General features: G+C 38.2%; 1 protein-coding gene and 1 long non-coding RNA gene across 3 annotated transcripts in view; one reads left to right on the forward strand and one right to left on the reverse strand.

Moving 5' to 3' along the window:
* The window catches only part of LOC134213945 (ubiquitin-related modifier 1 homolog), a 57,695-nt gene that overhangs the window by 16,023 nt on the left and 21,420 nt on the right, over positions 1 to 20,252 (forward strand). Inside the window, exons 2-3 of one of the 2 annotated variants that reach the window (XM_062693398.1) lie at positions 4,117 to 4,222; positions 4,547 to 4,614. In XM_062693398.1, coding sequence (XP_062549382.1) covers positions 4,161 to 4,222; positions 4,547 to 4,614 — 130 coding nt within the window. In that variant the 5' untranslated portion in view covers positions 4,117 to 4,160. Of the gene's footprint in view, positions 1 to 3,911; positions 4,223 to 4,546; positions 4,615 to 20,252 lie in introns of both variants that reach the window. The other variant, XM_062693397.1, reaches the window with a different exon arrangement.
* Positions 7,829 to 8,319, reverse strand: LOC134213943 (uncharacterized). The gene is made up of 3 exons (XR_009979580.1): positions 8,222 to 8,319; positions 8,078 to 8,158; positions 7,829 to 7,876 (listed from the first exon to the last, which is right to left on the reverse strand). It is a non-coding gene; the product is annotated as an uncharacterized LOC134213943 (long non-coding RNA).

A 20,252-nucleotide genomic window follows, 5' to 3' on the forward strand; every position in this document is an offset into this window, starting at 1 on the left:
TATTCAAATGATTTTTTTTTACATTTCCCCGATAAGTCACCAACTGTTTATATACATATACAAACCTTGCGGAACCCAGAACGAATCAATTAAGGAGAAAATCTTGCTAATCGGTCAACCCGTTCGCGAGTTAAATCGTCAGGAAGGAAACTGGCAGACATGCGTTAAAAATGTTCTCTATGCGCGCCCCCCACTTTACGAAATGCCGAAAATTGGCGTTATATCCCGTTATATATTGGCGTTGTTGTCACCAAGCGATTATAATTTGCACTTTAAACAAAATTCATCTCGGCTGAACCATCGCTTTCATGAAATTGTGATACTTGAAAAAAACTATTGATTTTCAATAATTCGCCTTCGCAGTCATAAAGAGTAACAAAACCAAATCAGAATATTGACGAATCCAAGAGATAAAAAGAAGAAGACATGCGATGGTGAGAAACAACAAAATCGTTCATGTTACATTAATTAGTTTTTAATTAGAACACCTTTAGAATTTTATACGGGCGTTTTAAAATCACCGCCGTATACTTCGCCATGAACGATTTTGTTGTTTCTCACCATCGCATGTCTTCTTCTTTTTATCTCTTGGATTCGTCAATTGACAAAATTTCACTTGGCTGCCACTGATGCCATCCATGCGAAAAAAATATGTGTAGCATCTCCTTCCGGCGTGCGTTCGTGATTCTGATACGGACGGCAACTTTCTGGCGTCGCAAAGTGGTTAATATGCACTTTAAACAAATTTCTTCACACAACAACCTTCCCCTGTATAAAATGATGGTCCTGAAAAGATATTGGTCCTGCAACAAAACCAAAACCAGATAGCCATTCGATAATTTGCCGCTAAACCGCTACAGATGCATAAACCACCGCCATCGATGCTAGGACCGCTACCAACGTCATCGTTCTGTGCGCTCTCCGCGACTTCTTACCGTGGATCATCGTACAGAAATAAAGCGCGAATAGAGATACCGCAAAATATTACGCATAGCAAGAAAAATTTGGAACCCTGGAAAATCCAAAGCGCCTCCAATGAATATTTTCCAGGCTAGTGATCAAAGCAGCTAATGCTAGATTTGCGATGTTTTGTTTATATTTATAATTATGACATTGCTAGAAAATATGCTTTATTGAACAGAAAACACATAACGGAGACGAGCCAGCCTCGGGCTGAAAGTCTCTTTAATAAAGACACAAAAAAAAAGAAAACACATAATTTAATGAAATGTTGAAAAGCTTTGAAATTTTATGTGTCTCAAGGGTCAGCAGAAGCACTGCGATTTGTGGCAGGATTTGACTGCGGGCTCTGGTAACCTTTGGCAGGGTGTTTCTGTATGTACCTGCAAACTGGCTCAACTAAACGTTTCGCTCAGAACGCACTAGTACAAATCTTGGTATTGAGTGGGTCTCTTAACCAAACTGACACGAGGACCTTTCAAGGAAAGAGAAGGTCGTTTCATGTTCAATAAGACGCCGTAAAACCAATTATTACGAATAGTGTAAGCGCTTTGGGACGTGTGACTATATGGAAGCATCATTTCAAATTTGATATGAAGTTGAGATTATGTAAAATACTTCATTGATTAGCTTCCCTAAGAAACTGAACCACTGAAAATAAAATTCAAAACCTAGACAGAGAACTAATAATTGATCTTTTTGTGTTTATGGGCACTCCATCAAATGATTGGATTGCATGACAGTTGATTTGCTTTAATAATTTGAGCTCAATTCAAAGCACACTATGCATGATTTGTTCTATGCGGGGATTGTCCTCTGCGCGTTATTTCCGCGGAGCTATCCAAATTTTTCTTTTTCTCCGTAATAATCGTTTACTTCGATTGATCGATTCATCATCGATTAGTTTTGAATCGATTACTTACAAAGATTAAGCGGTTCAATAATCGACAAAAATCGAGAGTAATTGATTAGTCATTATTCGATTAATCGGTATTTTACGACATCTCTAAGCACGAACCATGGGCCTTTTTATACCAGGAAAAAATGAAACGGTGGGTCACAAGCAGGGCTGACAATAGTCATTCTCGTCGTATGAAGAAAGCGAAAAAGATTTAGTCTTCGTCATAACATTGCACGACGCAACACAAAAGATATTTTAGTTACTAGATAAAGATTGTCGTTGTCGTCGCTGTCCGGAACATCTTTTGCTGGCGAGGATAGGGGAGCTAAATGTCAAAGAAGAAAAATCCATACGATTTGACAGGTATGTAACACACATGTTTCGGACAGCAGAACAAAGGGAACAGAAGCGACAATCTTTATCTAGTAACTAAAATATCTTTTCGCAACACCTATTCGTTTTCTTCGCGCCGCATGCATACCACGACGATAGTCGCGCAACCAAAAGTTATGACGATTTTTGTCGTAACTTCTTCACACAATTGATTGCATGTCATTATAGACGAACTGGTTAAACACAAAATGGCGTCTCAAATAAACAAATCGTAGGAATTTTGGCAACATAAATGTATCGGTAACACTCATAATGGAACGTACACACGGTCAAGCAGTTTGACCAACATTGACTCCACCTCTCGTTTGTTCCAACATCCATCAAGTTTTACCAACAGCGGCACGAACAATCAATTTATTCGACCAACAATATCACACACGAACGACCGGAGCGCTAACTTGAGCATCAACCATCAAAAAATATATGGGGGTTTGTGCAACTTCACTACAAATGCTCAAACATGTTCGGCGAACCTTGACTCCACCCCGACAACTCAAACCAAAATCAAACCGTTTTAATTTTTTCCAACCGAGCCGCCAACTGTCAAATGGTTGTTCGAACAACTTCACACACGTTCCAACAAAGCAGCAACCGAAGCGTTTTCTTGGGGGTGGAGTCAATGTTCGTCGAACTGCTTGACTGGTGTGTACGTAGCATAACGCTTTCATACGTTACTTCAAACTCATTATTATAAAGGACTAGCAGAAAATACCCAGCTTTGCCCGGGTGTTGCTATCGAAATTAACCAATCTGTCTGTTTTATATCGTCATGTGAAAGTGTCCTCTCAATAAACTGAACCTTAATGGCTCTATTAACGTTCAAAATCTTACATGATTTCGTGACGGTCCCCAATATTAGACTCTGATTTAACATCCAGTTCCTTCGGGTAAGACGTTGTCCAACGTCAAAATGACATGGGACAACTATGCTTGGGACGGCAGTGTAGTTGAAGAATCGGCCATTGATCCTCAGCTTACACATCCTTGCGTTTTGGCTGCCACTCAATCACCCAGTGGTGCATCTCGCCCAGCACTATGAAGCCGATTCCCAGGTCATTGATAATGCCACAGCTTTGTTAGAATGTAGCCGCTCGATGGTCACTTTTCCACACTTTCTGTTCTTTCTGTTATGTCCAGCAAATTTCCTGCAGCACTCGAAGTTGTGGCTATGTAATTTATCGTAGATTATCCTATCGTCAATAATGATTGATTTTGCAGGCGACATATTGCGCCTGCGCAAACCTCCTGTCTTACCAAGGTTGTCGTGTCTTCCTAAAGTCCCACGTGGTCCCACCCAACACCAGGAACTGGGGTAGTGTGCTGGAGCGGCACACTGTAGCTTTGGTGGGGCCTGCTTGAGGACACATGTAGCTTTTTGTAAATGTCGAATGTCAGCACATCCTAGGCAAGTTTAGGACAGACAAACACTAAATTCGGATAAACATTTTATTCTCAAAATTGTAATTTCTACTTTATAATAATTATTTTATTGTATGTCATCGTATAAAGACCAAACAAAATACGACTCTGCCTTTCTTCGGCTGATGTCATCACGATCGTACTTATTTTCTCCTGTGACAACACACGGAGAATCACGCACGATCGCGTCTTTCTCAGCGGTAACGCTTTTCTCACGATCGGTGTCGAATCTTAAAAGTTAAAACCAACTGCCGTTCGGTGCCGAGATTCAGTCTACTTCGGACGACGGTGGAAAGTGAATCTTGTTTGGCAGTTCCCCCGAGAAAGCGAAGCCGAGTCATTAACTAGCAGCGAGGAACCGCGCCGATCCTCTCTTCCTACATATTGCTACACTATATAAAGAGCCGTGCTTTAATCCTATTCTTCAATCGTGGCTACCTTAGTGGAACATTACCGCACCGGCACCGGCAGCAGAAGCAGCACCAATATGGACGACACAATCGACGAGGAAGTGATCTCCGCCGGCGCTACCATCACGGTGGAGTTTAGGTGAGCCATTTATATCTTCACCGGTCCGTGTGAGTGGAGTGAGCGAGTGTGAATTTGCCAAAAAATTTCCGCGTACGTGCGCCAGTGTCTGTTACGTGAAGATCTGAACTAGTTGGGAAGATCAAAGGAAAGCATTCGGGTTGGTGGTCGCGGCTTGAAGCAAACTGTTATCATCATGTTGGGTAGTTGTGTATGGGATGAACGTTGATAACGAAAACAAGAAGTAGAAAGTGTGAGGTTCTAATTTTAATCAAGTGATCTTTTGTCCATTTCTTACATTCGCTTACATATTCGGCTAACGATTTGACTCGACGCGGTGAACAGCGGTGGCGCAGAGACGTTGTTCGGTGGCATCAAGGAACATGAGGTTCCGCTGGATGGGTCCAAGATTGGTGAGTACGAAAATCTACGTTGTTTATTTTCTTGGAGTTGTAAAGTAGGCGTTGATAGACTTTTACGACTGTACTATGGGATTCTCAGTATGAGGTTATTCACAAAAATAGATTAATGGGAGCAAATTTGTTTGGCGCAGGTAGATCGGTAAAATTTTCCAAATGAATCTTCGTTTGTTAGCAAGTTATGACTCAAACGATTCATACGCGTTTTACAGTATCATGGGTCTGCTAAGGATTTGTCATGTTATTCAAATAAAAATCCTTTGGTCTATATTCTAACATCTAACTTATTTTTAAGCAGTTAAAGTTTTGAATTACTAGGAAACACAAAACTCGGCAGAAGATACCTTTGTTTTATACCTCAAAGTTTTCACGGTATTTACTAAACAGTTTTCAAACTTAAAACCTATTTTTGTAAAATCCTTGTAACTTTTAAATGCGTTATTGAAAAGGACTGGTTCACAGATTGACTATATGTTCAAACTGGTAAGAAAATTACAGCGAAATCGATCCAGAACTAGACCATCAAACTTGACTAATGACTATTTTGCATGATTAATGGCTAATGCACCTATTATATTGTCCAGCAGTGTACCTGTGCTGGAATAATTTGTTGAAAAATAATTTAAAAAACGCTCAGTTGTCGAGTTGAGTTAATTGGTGTGGGTTAGGAAAACCGAATGTACGCTGTTTTCAGAGAAAAAGTAGAATCACAAAAAATTACCACGGCAGATATAGCTAATAGAATTCAAAATAATTTAAAAAATACGTTTTGACTTATTTTGGAAATGGTTTATTACACGAGATTAGAAATGCAATAAACATTAGTATCATTTTTTTTCTCGAATTGATCCCGGAAAAGGTCTTATTTCTTCCGGGATCAATTCGAGATTTATTTTTATTTTTTTCATTTGTTTTGCATTATTAAATTGTTCTTATTTGACCTGATGTAAAGGTAACAGGTTCACGTGTAGTTAATAAATTACAATTATAATTTACAATCATATAAATATATCTACAATGCAGATAATCAAAAGTCTAACCTGATGCTCAATTTTTTTCCAAATAGGGGGAATGACGGCTTTGGCAGGTTTTGTTTTATTTTTGGCAGGGGTTTTTTTTATGAATGACTATGCTCAAATTTGGGCTAAACAATCTTTGCATATCAAAGAATATTGTGGCCAAATTTCATAAAATTTGGTCGACAAAAACCCCCCTGACAGTAATAGAACAAAACCTGCCAAAGCCGTCTTTCCCCTTACCTACATATCATTTTGAAATTTTTAAAATTATTCGGCGAATTGCATCCAATATCTCGCAATGGAAATATTTTCTTTTTTAACATTTCTCCTAGCGTATGCAGTATTGACCCGATTTTGTCACTCCCCGATTTTGTCAACCCCGAATTTACCACGCTTTCGGCCAGATTTTATCCAGTGATGGAAATACTCGCTTCACGAGTAAGAAACGAGTGTAATTTGGCCTTAACAAAAACGCCGCATACGCGCGAACCTGCTGCTTTCAATTTTTCTGGTGCTTGCTTTGTTCGCGATTAAGGGTACCGTGCTGTGCCCTTATTCCGTTCACCTAAGACACTGAGCTATGTCCTTCTTCTTCTTCTTCTTCATTGGCATTACATCCCCCACTGGGACATTGCCGCCTCGCAGCTTAGTGTTCATTAGCAACCCTATAACCAGAGACCGGCGGAGTGAAAAACTGTCGAAATGGCAACGTATGAAAATGCATGAAATCGTGAAAACAATACTGGCAGCACTTGAACTTTTTGCTTGCTTCTTATGGATGCAAAAAGTAAACAAGTCGAAATGGAACCGCTTTTGACGGTTCGATTGGAAACAAGATGGCGTCTTCGCCGATCTCTTATTCTAGTATTTCTAGTGTTCATTAAGCACTTCCACAGTTATTAACTATGTCCTAAAACTCTCAAATATAGCCGTTAAGTATTTTGAAGCTGCGATTTCGCTACATTGTGTCATTTTCTATATACAATTGAATATTGTCCTAATACTATATATAATAGCCCTGTTTGCCTGTCCGGTGACTAGCCAAACAGACGCAGCACGCGGGGAAGTTCTCACAAAAAAATAAAATATTTGACACTGTAATTCTTTTTTTACTATCATATGCAGAAAACAAAACCAGTGACAACCTTAGACAACCAGACACAGCATTTTAGGAAAACAAAATCACAGACAACAGACGTTGAAAATTTTGATTTTTTTTAATGCACGAATTAATGAGCCGTTTATATTGAAAACAAAAAAAAACTTGCCACGGGCGCTACTGCGTCCACAAATGAACTAGTATTTAATATTGTCCTAATTCCAATCATCTGAAATGGCATTGTTCCTGATTCCGTTCATTCGTGTTCCTACCCGAATTGAAAGGTATTATTTAACTATTTTTCTAGTTATCGTTTTTAGATCAAAAAGAATTGAAATTGAATTTTAAATGGAAACATAAAAAATATCAAACGATAATTATACCATAAATAATATTTACGATAGCGTCAATAATAATTTGATTTTGGACGATACACTGAATGGGTTGTTAAGTATCGTTAGCATTCAAAAAGGCCTATTTTTCCTTATATTTTTGTCAGGCGATTTTACCATATATCGTTAGTTTATCATCATTTCTTGTCCTGCGATGATTCGGATTATAATTGTATTCAACAAAAAAGATCAGTAGTATGGTTTTTGAAATTAAATTATGGATCAAATAAAGATTCCATGGTTAATTCAAATTAAAAGAGGTATAATAAACATCAAAATATATGATAGCCGTATTAAATTTTGTATAATATTATTTTAAGAAATATGATACAGAATATGATAGTTGAAGACCACTACCGTATTAAATTTTGTATAATATTATTTTAAGAAATATGATACAGAATATGATAGTTGAAGACCACTACCATTCCTGTAATCATTGCTTTGGATTTTGTTTTCCTGGTTATTCAGTTCATACAATTATTTTGCACAAAACAAGTTTTAATAACATTTTATTTATTATCTCATACATTTATTATATACATTTTCTGAACAAATCTAAAAAATCGACGTATGATTTTGTTTTTATAAATGCACTATTTAGCCATAGTATACGCTGACTGGTTCATACAATACCTATAAAAGGATTCTTAGTCGTGCCAAATCTTTGTCCATGTTCAGTGGATATCCTGTTCTTGGTTCTTGCATCAGCGACTAATAACATGTTTCGGTGGAGCTGCATGTTTCTAGAAAATATGTCAAAGAAAACAATTATTGACTGTTATATGAATATGGAGTCCAGGGCAATCATCTGTGCCCTGACTTCTTGATAATAGCAGCCCAATTCGATACTATAATTATCAGCCAGTCACAAGACAGAAGAATTATATGATCGATTGTGGGGCATGTAAACACTTTATAGAAGATCCATAATAAACTTTTCTTACCTTTGCAAGCCTTTTTCGCGTTTCAGTTGAATCCGCAAGTGTAAAGGCGAACCGTTTTTTCCCTTGTGGGAGCTGTTATTTCTGAAAAAAAAAACAGTAAATATATTCTTGCATTTTTTACCGTATAATTTAATTTTAACTTACATGTATTATAATTCGATTTTTGCAGTTTTTGGCATGCAAATTTCCTATTTAAATAAATCCACATCGCCTTGCACATCGCCGTGGACTTCAAGACAAAATATCAGATAATCCTCACTACAACATGTATAATCTGTAAATCATTGTATATGATCGGGTCGTTATTTTTGGTAATCATATAAATGTTCATGTATCATACAGTTTATGATTATTATAAGTGAAATGGAAAACTTATAATATCAACTATTCGGCGTACAATTTATTTCTATTCGTGTAATTCCAATCAGACATATTTTTTCTCACAAATTTATCTTTTCATTCATTATTATTGCAAATAAAAAACTTAAAATGTTATTTTCTTCTAAATTTAAAATACAATGAATGATATTCCCTTAGTTTAGTTGAGTTGGCTATTTTTTCCTTTGTTTCACTATTCGAGTTCAACATGAACATTAATGCTAGCTGTCCAGTAGCATTAGGTAGCACAGATAAGGACAGATACGATTCACTATCACAGTTTCCCAATTTATCCTCATCGTAATTTTTACTTTAGCCTGGATAATTAGCATTAGCATTAGCATTGAGCAATTAGCACAAATTCGTAGGTGGTACAAGCCAAGACTATTGTATGAGAGTAGAATCACCTTCAACCGTTACCACAGATATTGATTTGGGACTAATTACTATCTCTTAGTCAGCGGTTCTCAACCTTTTTCTTGAGAGGTACCCCTTCTTGTTTTTGTATTCATTGAGGTACCCCCTATTTTAATAAGCATAACTCATAAGATTATCTTGGAAGAGTGCTTTCGAACCTATTGAAAAGAGACTTTTGAGCATCTTGAAATGACGTTTCTGAACCTTTTGAAAGTAGGCTTCCAAGCCTTTTGAAAGAATAATTCCGAGTCCCTCAGAGGCTTTCAAAAGGAGGCTTCCAAGCCACATGAAAGGGATTCGAGCCTCTTGAAAGGAGGCTTTGAGGATCCTGAAATAACGTTGCTGAGCCGTGACTTCTTGAAAGAAGAATTCCGAGCCACTCGAAAGGAAAATTCCGAGCCACTTGAAAGGGGGCTTCCGAGCATCTTGAAACTGGGCTTCCGACTCTTTTGGCTAAAAGGATTACGAGCCCCTCGAATGGAGGATTCTGAGCCCCTTAAAAGTGAGCTTCCGAGCCTCATGAAAAAGGGTCTTTGAAATGAGGCTTTGGGCATCTTGAAATGACATTTCTGAGCCTTTTTAAAGTAGGCTCCTAAGCTTCTCGAAGGAAGAATTCCGAGCCCCTCCAAATGAAGTTTTCGAGCCACTTGAAAGGGGGTTTCAGAGTCTTTAGAAAGTAGGCTTCCAAACCACTTGTGGGGATTGGCTGAAAGAATTCGAAGCCCGTCTAAAGGGGGGCCTCTTAAAAGGAAGCTTTCGCGCCTAAATAAAAGGGAATTTCGAGCCTAAAGAAAAGACGATGCTTTTAAAAAAAGGCTTCCAAGCTTCTCGAAGGTAGAATTCGGACCCCCTTTGAAGGAAGTTTCCGAGCCACTTGAAAGATGGCTTCCGAGTCTTTTGAAATTGGGCTTCTGATCCTCTTGAAAAAGGGCTTCCGAGTCTTTTTAAAAGGAGCTTCCAACTCTCTTAAAAAAGAGGGCTTCCGAGTCTCATGGAAGGCTTCCTACCCTTTCAAAAAATGCTTCCAAACCACCTGAAAGGGGGCTGGCTGAAAGAAGAATTCTGAGCCCCTCGGAAGGAGGTCTCCAAGTCGCTTTTGAACCGCGTAGAAGAAGGCTTCCAATAGTTTTTTTTTCAAAGCCTTCATCCTAACCTTTAAATTTAATATTTCAATTATGGTGCTTGGGAGGATTCTTTCGAACCGCATAGAAGAAGGCTACCAAGAGCTTTTTTTTTGAAACCTGAACCTTCAAATTTAATATTTTAGTTAAGAAGTATATTCTTAACAGATTTCATAATTTTGTTTCGATTAAGTGGATTGTTTTTGAAGATTTCTTTGATATTTTGTCCCACAGCCCTTCATGCACTGTGTGGGCTGTGGTGGATATGGTTCGATATGTTTTAGTTTACTAATTGCTATGCATATTATGTTTAATTCAAAGTCTTGGAATATAAATTTATACAATTATTATAACTACACCAATATTACACCATGTACCCCAGGTTGAGAACCACTGTCTTAGATGGAAGCAATGCACTCTCCAATAGTCGTGATCTGCCCTGGCCACGTCCTTGCGAATGCTGAGGAAAGGGAAGGATGGTTAGTTGGACACCTACTTAAGAAAGATGCAGAGAACTCTACGACCTCTCATAGGTGCCACGGGAGGTTTTGGGATTGTGTGGAAGGTTATAGCAACAGTAGGAATCGTTCTGGTAGAACGTGAAACACAGAAAGAACTAAGATGGAAATTCAAAGTAGGAAAGGGACGAGCCTAGAATTGAACCCACGACCTCCTGCTTATAAGGCAGAAGCGGTAGCCGCTAGACATTTTTACTTTAGCCTGGATAATAGGCCTTTAATTTTAACATGAATCTTCCAAAACAGTGTCTCTGTTTGTTTGGAATTGTTCGTATCCCTGTTTCGTTCAAATGAATGTTTATTTGTTCTTCGGAAGCTTTTTTAACATTGTCCAGTAACCACTTCACAATTCGTCATTCTCCATCAACTGAAAAAAACTGCGTTTTCCCGACATGAATTGAAAAACGTTTCCATAAAACCATTTTGCGTAGAGTTGTAAATGGAGCTCTTTTCAGTCTGACTGCTTGCAGGATAGAATTTCTAAAGTTCATCATGCATATGATCCAGACCCATAGAACGGAATAAGGAACATGTTGATTTAGATGTGCCCTGATTCTGGTCAAGATATTTTTCACTTTTTAGCATTTTATATCGGAAAAATACAGACAACGATTAGGTAGTACACTTCAGTGTTACTGTTTTGTTTCAAATTCAGAGCAAATTTTCATTTTGTTGAAATTTTAACTGTTTATCGCTAAAAATGACGCTGATTTTCATTTCATTTCATGCATACATAACCAAAAAAAGTACAAATAATATGTTTCTTCTATTTTTATACAAAAATTCTTCATTATTTATTATTTTGTCTTGAGTGAACGGAATTAGGGTTCCCCCAAACACACGCGACACGACAATCGCGACGCAATTCTATCGCATGGCGACTGCGATTCTGTCGCCGTCGGGGGTCTGATGTTTTGGTTGTGTTTTCGTAGTGTAGATGCAGTCTCCTTTCTTCTGCTTGTCGTTTATGGAGCTGTCAGTGTGGAACGCACCTATCTCTTTCTTTCCCATGATTCTTCTTATGGCTGTCAGTGCGGAATTTTCTATGTTGGCTACGAAATGAACTGTGGTAGAGGTATACAAGTGTCAGTCCCGTGGTCGCCGTTGGTATGGAAGCGTAAATGGAACATTGCCTGCAGCGACCCAGGAAATGTTCCATTTACGCTTCCATTGTTGTCGCCATCGCGGTGATGAAATCGCTTAGGTTTGGGAGATCCTTTAAGCACTGATTGGAATAAGGGCACAGCACGGTAGAGCAAAGACAGAAAATATGACAGTATTTTGTACACGAGTAAAAGTCGCGGTCGCGAGTTTTTGTGGTTTTTTCGAATAGAATGAATAAATTTAAATCTAAATGAACACTATAACAACAAATAAGTGTTTTCTTGCTCGATAAACATGTCCTGATGTTTGTTATGCTATTCTGCAAATTGACCCGATTGACTCGCGAAGCTTCACAAACGTTTTTCGGGTTTCTCAGCGAGTTAGTAGGTAGGCAAAAAAGGCGAAACAAATGTTCGTGAGTATTTTGCATTACCTATTTCTCGTTTTGGGGGGTAAGCTCACCGATTTTTATCACGTCCCGATTTATAACGTTTTCGATCTGATTTTGTCACCAAAACAAAATTGAAAATTTAGCCGTTGTATTGACGTAGGACTTACGTCTTTCTTTACTATACTGGGTGTCACCTTTGAGTTTTTTCTTAAAAGAAGCCGCTTCTGAAATGATTTCACAGCAGTATCTGAGTAAAGACACCATTCGATTTTAACAAAATTACTTTTGGCAACATTCGATTTGGGTAACACATTTTTATTTTATTTTTGAAATTGTTTATAAACCGCGTAAATCTCATAATCTACGTAAAAATTTGTTTGAATCCCAAAACCGGTGTAAAAACATCATGTAAAGAGATGTTTTCAAACAAATGCTTTTTGTAGAATGTAGAACATGAGCATTATTAGTTGCTACTCCGTGATTGACTAGAACTTGCGAAATTGTGCAGAGAACACAATAAATGGGGCTTGGGATCAGCTACCCATTCTCAATGTACACGTTTCGGGAGCTCAAATATTCAAAGTCACGGCGCCGGCCACGACCTTCCGGTCATATAGAAAGGGAAGGATTGTTAGACCGACTCTCGTTGCTACTAAAGACCGAGTATATCTATGCATCTCCACGATTGTCTTGGGATAAGATATCGTTTCACTTACAAAGGATAATTTATCTGGATTCACTTCAATGAGCGATGTGATCTATGGGATGGGAAGTAACACTGATTCGTTCTCTCGCTTCGAGAAAAAAGGTAAACCATGCACGTTTCGAGGAATACGAAAACTAAGGAGAATCGCGTTTAGGACGACCGAACAGACGGGCAGCACTCTGTAATTACGTGTCCGATACATGGGCGTAGCCAAGGGGGGCAGCCCCCCTAAATTGTGGAAAGATTGCACAGGTACTGAAATGAATTCCTTTAAACATGTGCACTTTACGATCCAATCATATACAGAAATTGGTGGTTGAAATTCAAAAGATTCCCAAAACTTATTAGGGCATCCAGGATCCATAATATATGAAAGTTCAAAACAACTCGAAACATTTCGGACTTAAAAATTCTCCTTGAAATCCTTCTAGAGGCTCCCATGGGAACTTCTGAATTCCTCCGGAAAGTTATCCACAAATTCCTCTGAAAATCGTTCGAAAATCCTTCTCATGTAATTGTAATTCCTCCTTATCTAGAAACCACCCACTAATTTTTTTTTTAGGAAATTCACGAGGAAATTCTTTGAAGATTTCTTTTCTTCTCTCCAAGATTTACTTCTAGATATTTCTTCGGTTATTCTCTCTTCAGGAAAAATCCGGCATTTCCTTCAGGCATGCATTCGAGAGTTCCGTCAAGAATACATACGGAATTTCTTCCCAAAATTCTACCAGAAGTTTCTTCAAAAATTTATGACGGAAATCCTCCGATTTAGCTCCATAATTTCACTTGTAAATCTATAAGAAATTCCTTCGGAAATTCTTCTAGGAACTTCTCCGGGCATTTCTCTCGGAACTCTTCCTTTAATTCCTCCGGGATTACTTCCAGGAAATTTTCCGGGAATACTTCCAAACATTCAATAGCGAAATCATCTAGCATTCCAATCTGGAATTCTTTTCGCAATTACTTCAGAATATCCTTCAAGAAATCCTGTAGAAATATCTTCATGAATTTCTCCTGGAATTCGTCCAAGTATTTCCCCAGAAATTCTTACAGGTATTTTTTCGAGAGTTTCTTCAGGTACTTCTCCAGGAATTCCTTCAGGAATTTTCCCGGGAGATTTTCCGCGGAAGTGTACTAGAATTCCTTCCGGACTTCACTCGGATATCTGCCAAGAGTTCTTCCAGAAATTTCTTCGAAACAATCCGCAGGGATTTTCTTCAGCAATTCATCTGGGAATACTTTCAGGATTTCATCTGGGAATTTCTGCATTAATTCCTCCTGGTATTTTTCTGGGAATTCCTTCAGATATTTTTTTCGGAAATTCCTTTAGGAACTTCTCTAAGAATTATTTCAGGACTTCCATGTGGGAATTCCTCCGGAAGTGCTTGTGGGAGTTCCTCCGGGAGTTCTTCCAGTTTTTCCAAGAAATTCTCCGGTAATACCTCCAGGAACTTAACAGGGAATTCCTGGACGATATTTGGCAGGAATTTCACGGGAAATGGAATTTCGGAAGTTCCTTCAGAAATATTTTTTCTCTTCCTCTAGGGTATTCCACCGGATATTCCTCTGAAGTTCCACCAGTAGTTCCTTCGGGAATTCAATCAGGCTTTCTTCCAGGAATTCATTTAGCATTTCTTTAGGCATTTATCTACAAATTCCTCCAGAAGTTCCTCGGAGAATTTCTCTGGGAGTTCTTACGGGAATTCCTCCGGAAGGTTCTTTTAAGAATTCTTCCAGGAGTTCCTCCTGGAATTCTTACGGAAGTTCCTTTGGGAGTTCATTCTAGAATTCTTACGAGAGTTCCTCCAGGATTTCCTCCGGAAACTCTTCCTGTAGTTCTTCAATAAATTCCTCCAGAAGTTCCACCGGCAGTTCCTCCGAGAATTCGTCTGATAATTTCTCCGGAAATTCCTATAGAAAATCCGCCGGGAGTTTCTCCGGAAATTACTCTGGGAGTTCCTCCGGGAGTTCTTTTTCAGAGAAACACCCGGAGAAACTGCCGGTGAAACTCCCGGAGGGATTCTCGTAGAAACTGCTGGTGGATCACCCGGAGGAACTGCCGGAGGAATTTCAGGAGGAACTTCTAGAAGAATTCCTAGAGGACCTCCCGGATGAGTTCCCAGAGAAACTATCGGAAGAACTTCTGGAGGAATTTTCAGCCTAATTTCTGAAGAAAGCCTAAATGATTTCCTGAAAAAAAGCCTGAATAATTTCCTGGAATAGCTTCTGGTGGAACTCCCGGAGGAATTTCCGGAGAAACTCCCGGATGAATTGCTGGTGGAATTCCCGGAGGAACTTTCGAAGGAATTTTCTGGATAAATATCTGAAGAAACTCCCGGAAGAATTTTCGAAGGAACCCTGGGGAAACTAGCAGAAGCATTCTCGGAAACAAGAGAATTCATCTTATAGACAAATCTCGTCTAGCTGAAACCTTTGTTGGGGTTTGTAGCTGGACCATCATCATCATCAGAGGACCTCCCGGAGAATTCCCTGAGGAGCTCGCAGAGAAATTCTCTGAGGAGCTTCTGGTGGAAAATCTATAAATTCCTGAAAAAGCCTAAATAAATTCTAATTCTGCCAAAATTCCCGGAAGAATTTTCAGAGGAACTGCCGATAGAACTACCGGAATAATTCTTCGGAATAAGGAATAAGGAAATCCTAGAGAAATTTTTGGTGGAAATGCCGGTGGAACTCCTGGAAGAATTCCAGGAGGAATTTTCGGAGAAACTCCTGGAGGATCTCCCAGTGAAAATCTTGAAGTTTCCACCGGAATTCTTTCAGGATTTCATTGCGAATTAATCTAGGAATTCCCCCGAAAATTCCATTGTTAACTTCTGTATAAATTTCCGGTGGAATTCCTGGAGAAATTCCTTGAAATCTTTGAAATTTTCACAAGAAATTATTCGAAACAATTCACGGAAAATTTTATGGAATTTACACAGGAAATTCGAAGATTTTTCGTGAAATTCTCAGGAATGTTTACTGGCAATTCTGCGGAATTTCCATGGAATATTCTTATTCTTAAAAATTATGGGAAACAGCACGAAATTATTTGAATTATTGCAGAGAATTCTGCAGAACTTATAAAGAAGTTCGTGAAGATTTTCTTGGAGTAAATAATGGTGGAATTTCCGGATCAATTCCCGGCAAAATTTATGGTGGAATTCCTGAAGACACTGCCGAAGAAGTTGCTGGAGGCATTCCTAAAGAATCCCTGATAGAATTCCTGGAGAAAGCTTGCATATTGTTTTTTTCTGCCTATTCTATAATAAATATTATTTCGAAGAGGATTTGTTTAGAAATTCAGATGTATGGTTCTAGTTTTCTTAAACTTATGGAAGAATGCATAAGACAAGACTTATGGAAGAATGCAGGATTTTTATAATAATTGTTATAGCCGATTTTATATTCTTTCTCAATACTAAGTTCGTTAATATGAGAAATTGAGACCCAAGTAAAAGACAAATAATCGGAGAACATAATTGGGTTGTTACCGCGGCTGGGGACATCTTGGAAGCCTTGGTTGATTCGGCAGAACATTTGATTCAAACTCCAGGACAGTATGGAGATCTTGCAACATCTCATATGTCTGGATTTGAGACGCAAATGAAAGATAAATATTCGGAGGACATAATTGGGTTGATACCATAGCTGGGGACATCATGGAAGCCTTGGCTAATTTGCCAGACCATTTGCTTCAAACTCAAGGTCAATTTGAAGATCTTAGAACAACTCATATGAGATACGAGCGAAAGACAAATACTTAGAGGACATAATTGGGTGGTTTCCGTGGCTGGGGACATCATGAAACCTTGGTTGATTCGGTAGACCATTTCATTCCAACTCCAGAACAATTTTTAAATCTTACAACATCTCATATGCCTGGATTTGAGACGCAAGTGAAATACAAATACTTGGAGGGCAGTATTGGGTTGTTACCGCGGCTGGGGATCTCAGGAAAGACTTGGTTGATACGATAGACCATTTAATTCAAACTCCAGGACAATTTGGAGATCTTAACTAATACTCCAGGGAATTTTTGGATGACTTGGAACTTGGAATTTTGTTTAATATATCAAATAGGGCATCAACCATTTTTAACCCTTTATAAGGCAGAGGCAACTATATTGCCACCAACAAATTATATGTTTTTCTATTTATTAACAAGAGCTCTACTTATTATTTCCCATGTAGTGACTTTATTTGCTCCCTAGTAACACCCCAGATGAATTTGAGCCATAAAAAAATTGAAATGTCAATTTGAGAACAGTTTTTTACGAACAGATCGTAAGTTTCGAGTTGAAGGTGGATTTTCAGTTATAATTCGTTAAAAAAACGACAAAGATATATTTTTTCCCGTTGGTATTAATTATTTTGAATCTCTTGTGTTTGATTATTACGTGATTAGCGTGAAAAAAGCTGTGCCTTTCTGTATATTTGGTTTTTGGATTTTTGACGAAATTGTGTTTTTTTTTCAAAGGTCCCCCCTTGGGAACAAAAGCGCAAAAAAATTTCTTTCACTTATGATGCATTTTCCGACTAGGACTCTGCACAACAAAAATGTAACGTTCCTTGATTTGACTGGTTTTACGTAGAACCTAATTTTTAAAAATCTTTTATTTATTATTGTTGTTGCCTGTTTTTCCGCTTGCCGGACAGAGGCAACTATATTGCCACCAATTTTTCAATGTTTCTGAACTGTTTAATGTATAACAAACATACATTTTAGTTTAATACCATTTTTTTGTTAAATATCTTGGCTGTGCATATGCACAGCATATGTTTCGAAATGGACAAATTGATATGAAATTTGCGAAAAAGAATCCACGTGTCTTGGAGGGACTCAAACCCTCAACCTCCTACTCTCTAGATAGGCGTGATAACCCCTACACAACAAGACCACTTAAAGGTCACGTTTGCGGAAAAGCCGTCAGAATCCGAGTACCATCCTCCACCGCGGTTAGCTCTCTTTTTTGCAAATTGAATATCTTTCGGATGCTTGATTTGCCCAATCTCCACATGTGCTTTACTGTTGTATATCCACAGCCAAGCGAGTGCACATTGTTTATTAAACGAGAGGATCGCACTCCATGCCCCCCAGTAACGGACTGGGCGGGACGGTATAGAATGCGAATTCAATCGCACTCTGCTGTGCCAAAGGCTTGCTTGGCTATACCATGTCAACATTGTGTCCTATTGTTGTTTTTGTTAATTTATTGTTTAGATTCGTCTGCCTTATAAAGGGTTAAAAAGAGATAACAGCTCTTGTAGATCCAGAAAATTCTTGGATGACCTGGAATGAAACAATTTTTTAAGGCAAATAATTAATATACAAAGCTTCTATTTTGTTCTTTGGGTTTCTAAGAGTGCCTTCTTATACACAGCAAAAAAAATATTAATATGCTGCGACGTAACGCTTCGAAACGTACTCAATAATTCTATGTAAAAATGGATTTAACGTATTTTTACACCATATTGATGCTTATGTACATCGCTCAACGTAAAACACGATTGATGAAAATATTTTTATGGCCGCGTAAAAAAATCGCAATATTACCTCTTAATTGCTGTAATTTAATACATAAGAAAAGCTGCATATCATGTTGGTTCAAAAACAAGGGTAATATTACATAAAAAAGCGATATATTGCGCGTAATCAATGTAATATTACCGGAACGTGATCACAACTGTCACTTCGGTCGAGCTATAAGTTTTCACTTTTTCGTCTGGAAAGAACAGTTCAGCAGCAGAAGCAGCAGCAAAAAATCTTTTGGAAGCGGAAATAAACGCACGGGACCTCGAAATTTAACTTTGCTGACTCTCGATGGACAAACGACAACGCGGGAGTGATCCGAAACAAGGAAATTTTACAGGTAAGATATTCCCCAGATGCATGAAATCGGAAACAAAATTTCAATATGCTCTTTCCAAACAGTTGCTTGTGAATCTTGTTTTCTTTTTTGTAGATCCTGTGGTTGCCTTTCGTCGTATGCTACCGGGAGCAGATATCGAAAATCATGACGAGTACAGGCGCTTGCCAATTTCAACCAATTTGGGAATCTACCAGGTAAGCTGATATTTTAGATGCACAGAAAATTCATTCATCTGGAACAAATTACCTATTTATTTTTCTTATTATTGTTATAGCGGATCGAATGTTCCCGATGCAGACTTTTGGTCAAAACAAAATTTAGTTTCGACCTATGCGATTTGCAGAGGATGAAGGAGCTGAAATCATCAATTGTGATGTCGGTGCAGCACTTCGCCGAACGCGGAACAAAGCGACATCGACGGAACAGGTACAAAAAAGCAGAAAAGCGTAACAATATTATGAACATTGCTGTATTACAGCTATTGCGATTAAATACAAAATAACTCAAGTTAAAAATTAAAAATTTTCCCAATTAAAAATTTTAAGTTTCAAATTTTCAATTTAACATTTAAATCTCTTCTTTAAAATTTAAAATCTTAAATTTAAAGTACAAAATTACGTTTTAATTTTGAAATCTATCGATATTCTATCTTCTTCTTCTATATAATCTTCTTCTCTATATAATAAAAATGAAATGGTCTGTGTTCGTATCCGCATATCTCAAAAACGGCTGGATGGATTTTCTTCATTCCTTCAGCAGATATGATCATTATAGTTTCCGACGGGTTTATATGATATTTCCTGATTCGAAAATTATGAGTAAGGTCGAGTAAAAAAAAATATACGTATGGAAAATGCGTATGAGCAGTTCACAACGCGCATTTTCGCCTACTATGCAGGACAACGTCTGCCGGGTGAAAAATATATTAAAATTGTATATTCAACATTTTCGTCCCTGAAGTCTGTTTTTAAGAGCTTTCAATTAAAACCACTGTAAAAACACATTTCTTGACCGATTCCTTTGCAACAAGTTGCATTCGATCCGGATGGATCCCAATTTTCGATTCTTATTTGAATTGGGTCATTCCTCAGTACGGTTCCAGAATCTGTTGAGGTTAGTTGTCTCCGAAAAAAAGTGGACATTCTTAAACTTAAGTCAAAACAGGTCGTGTGACACCTCAAACTTCATGATTTCATAAAACAATGATGGAAATATTATGTTTAGGGCTCTTGGGCCACTCGGGTTCAATCTGGTTACAATCCAGTGGTCCTCCGGAATGGCCATTTCCTAAATTGAGCCAAAATAGGTCGTGTGACACCTTCTTATCATAACTTCATGATTACACAAAACAATCATCGGAATTATATTTCCAGGATTCCTGGGCTACTAGGGTTCCGGCCCCAATCTGGAGGGCCTCCAAAATAGCCATTTCCAAAATAGAGCCAAAATGGGTCGTGCGACAACTCAAACTTCATGGTTTCACAAGGCAAAGAAGGGAATTTGGGTCATTTGGGTTTAGTATGGCCACATCAGCCATAATCCGGGGGATCTTCGGAATGGCCAATTCCTAAGTAGAGTCAAAATAAGTCGTTTGACACCTCACACCTGGAATGACGCTTTGCTTAAAAGAGTCAAACTAAGTCATGTGTGACACTTCAAACTTCAAG

The sequence above is a fragment of the Armigeres subalbatus genome, chromosome 2 (genome assembly GCF_024139115.2).
Source record: "Armigeres subalbatus isolate Guangzhou_Male chromosome 2, GZ_Asu_2, whole genome shotgun sequence".
Taxonomy (NCBI): domain Eukaryota; kingdom Metazoa; phylum Arthropoda; class Insecta; order Diptera; family Culicidae; genus Armigeres; species Armigeres subalbatus.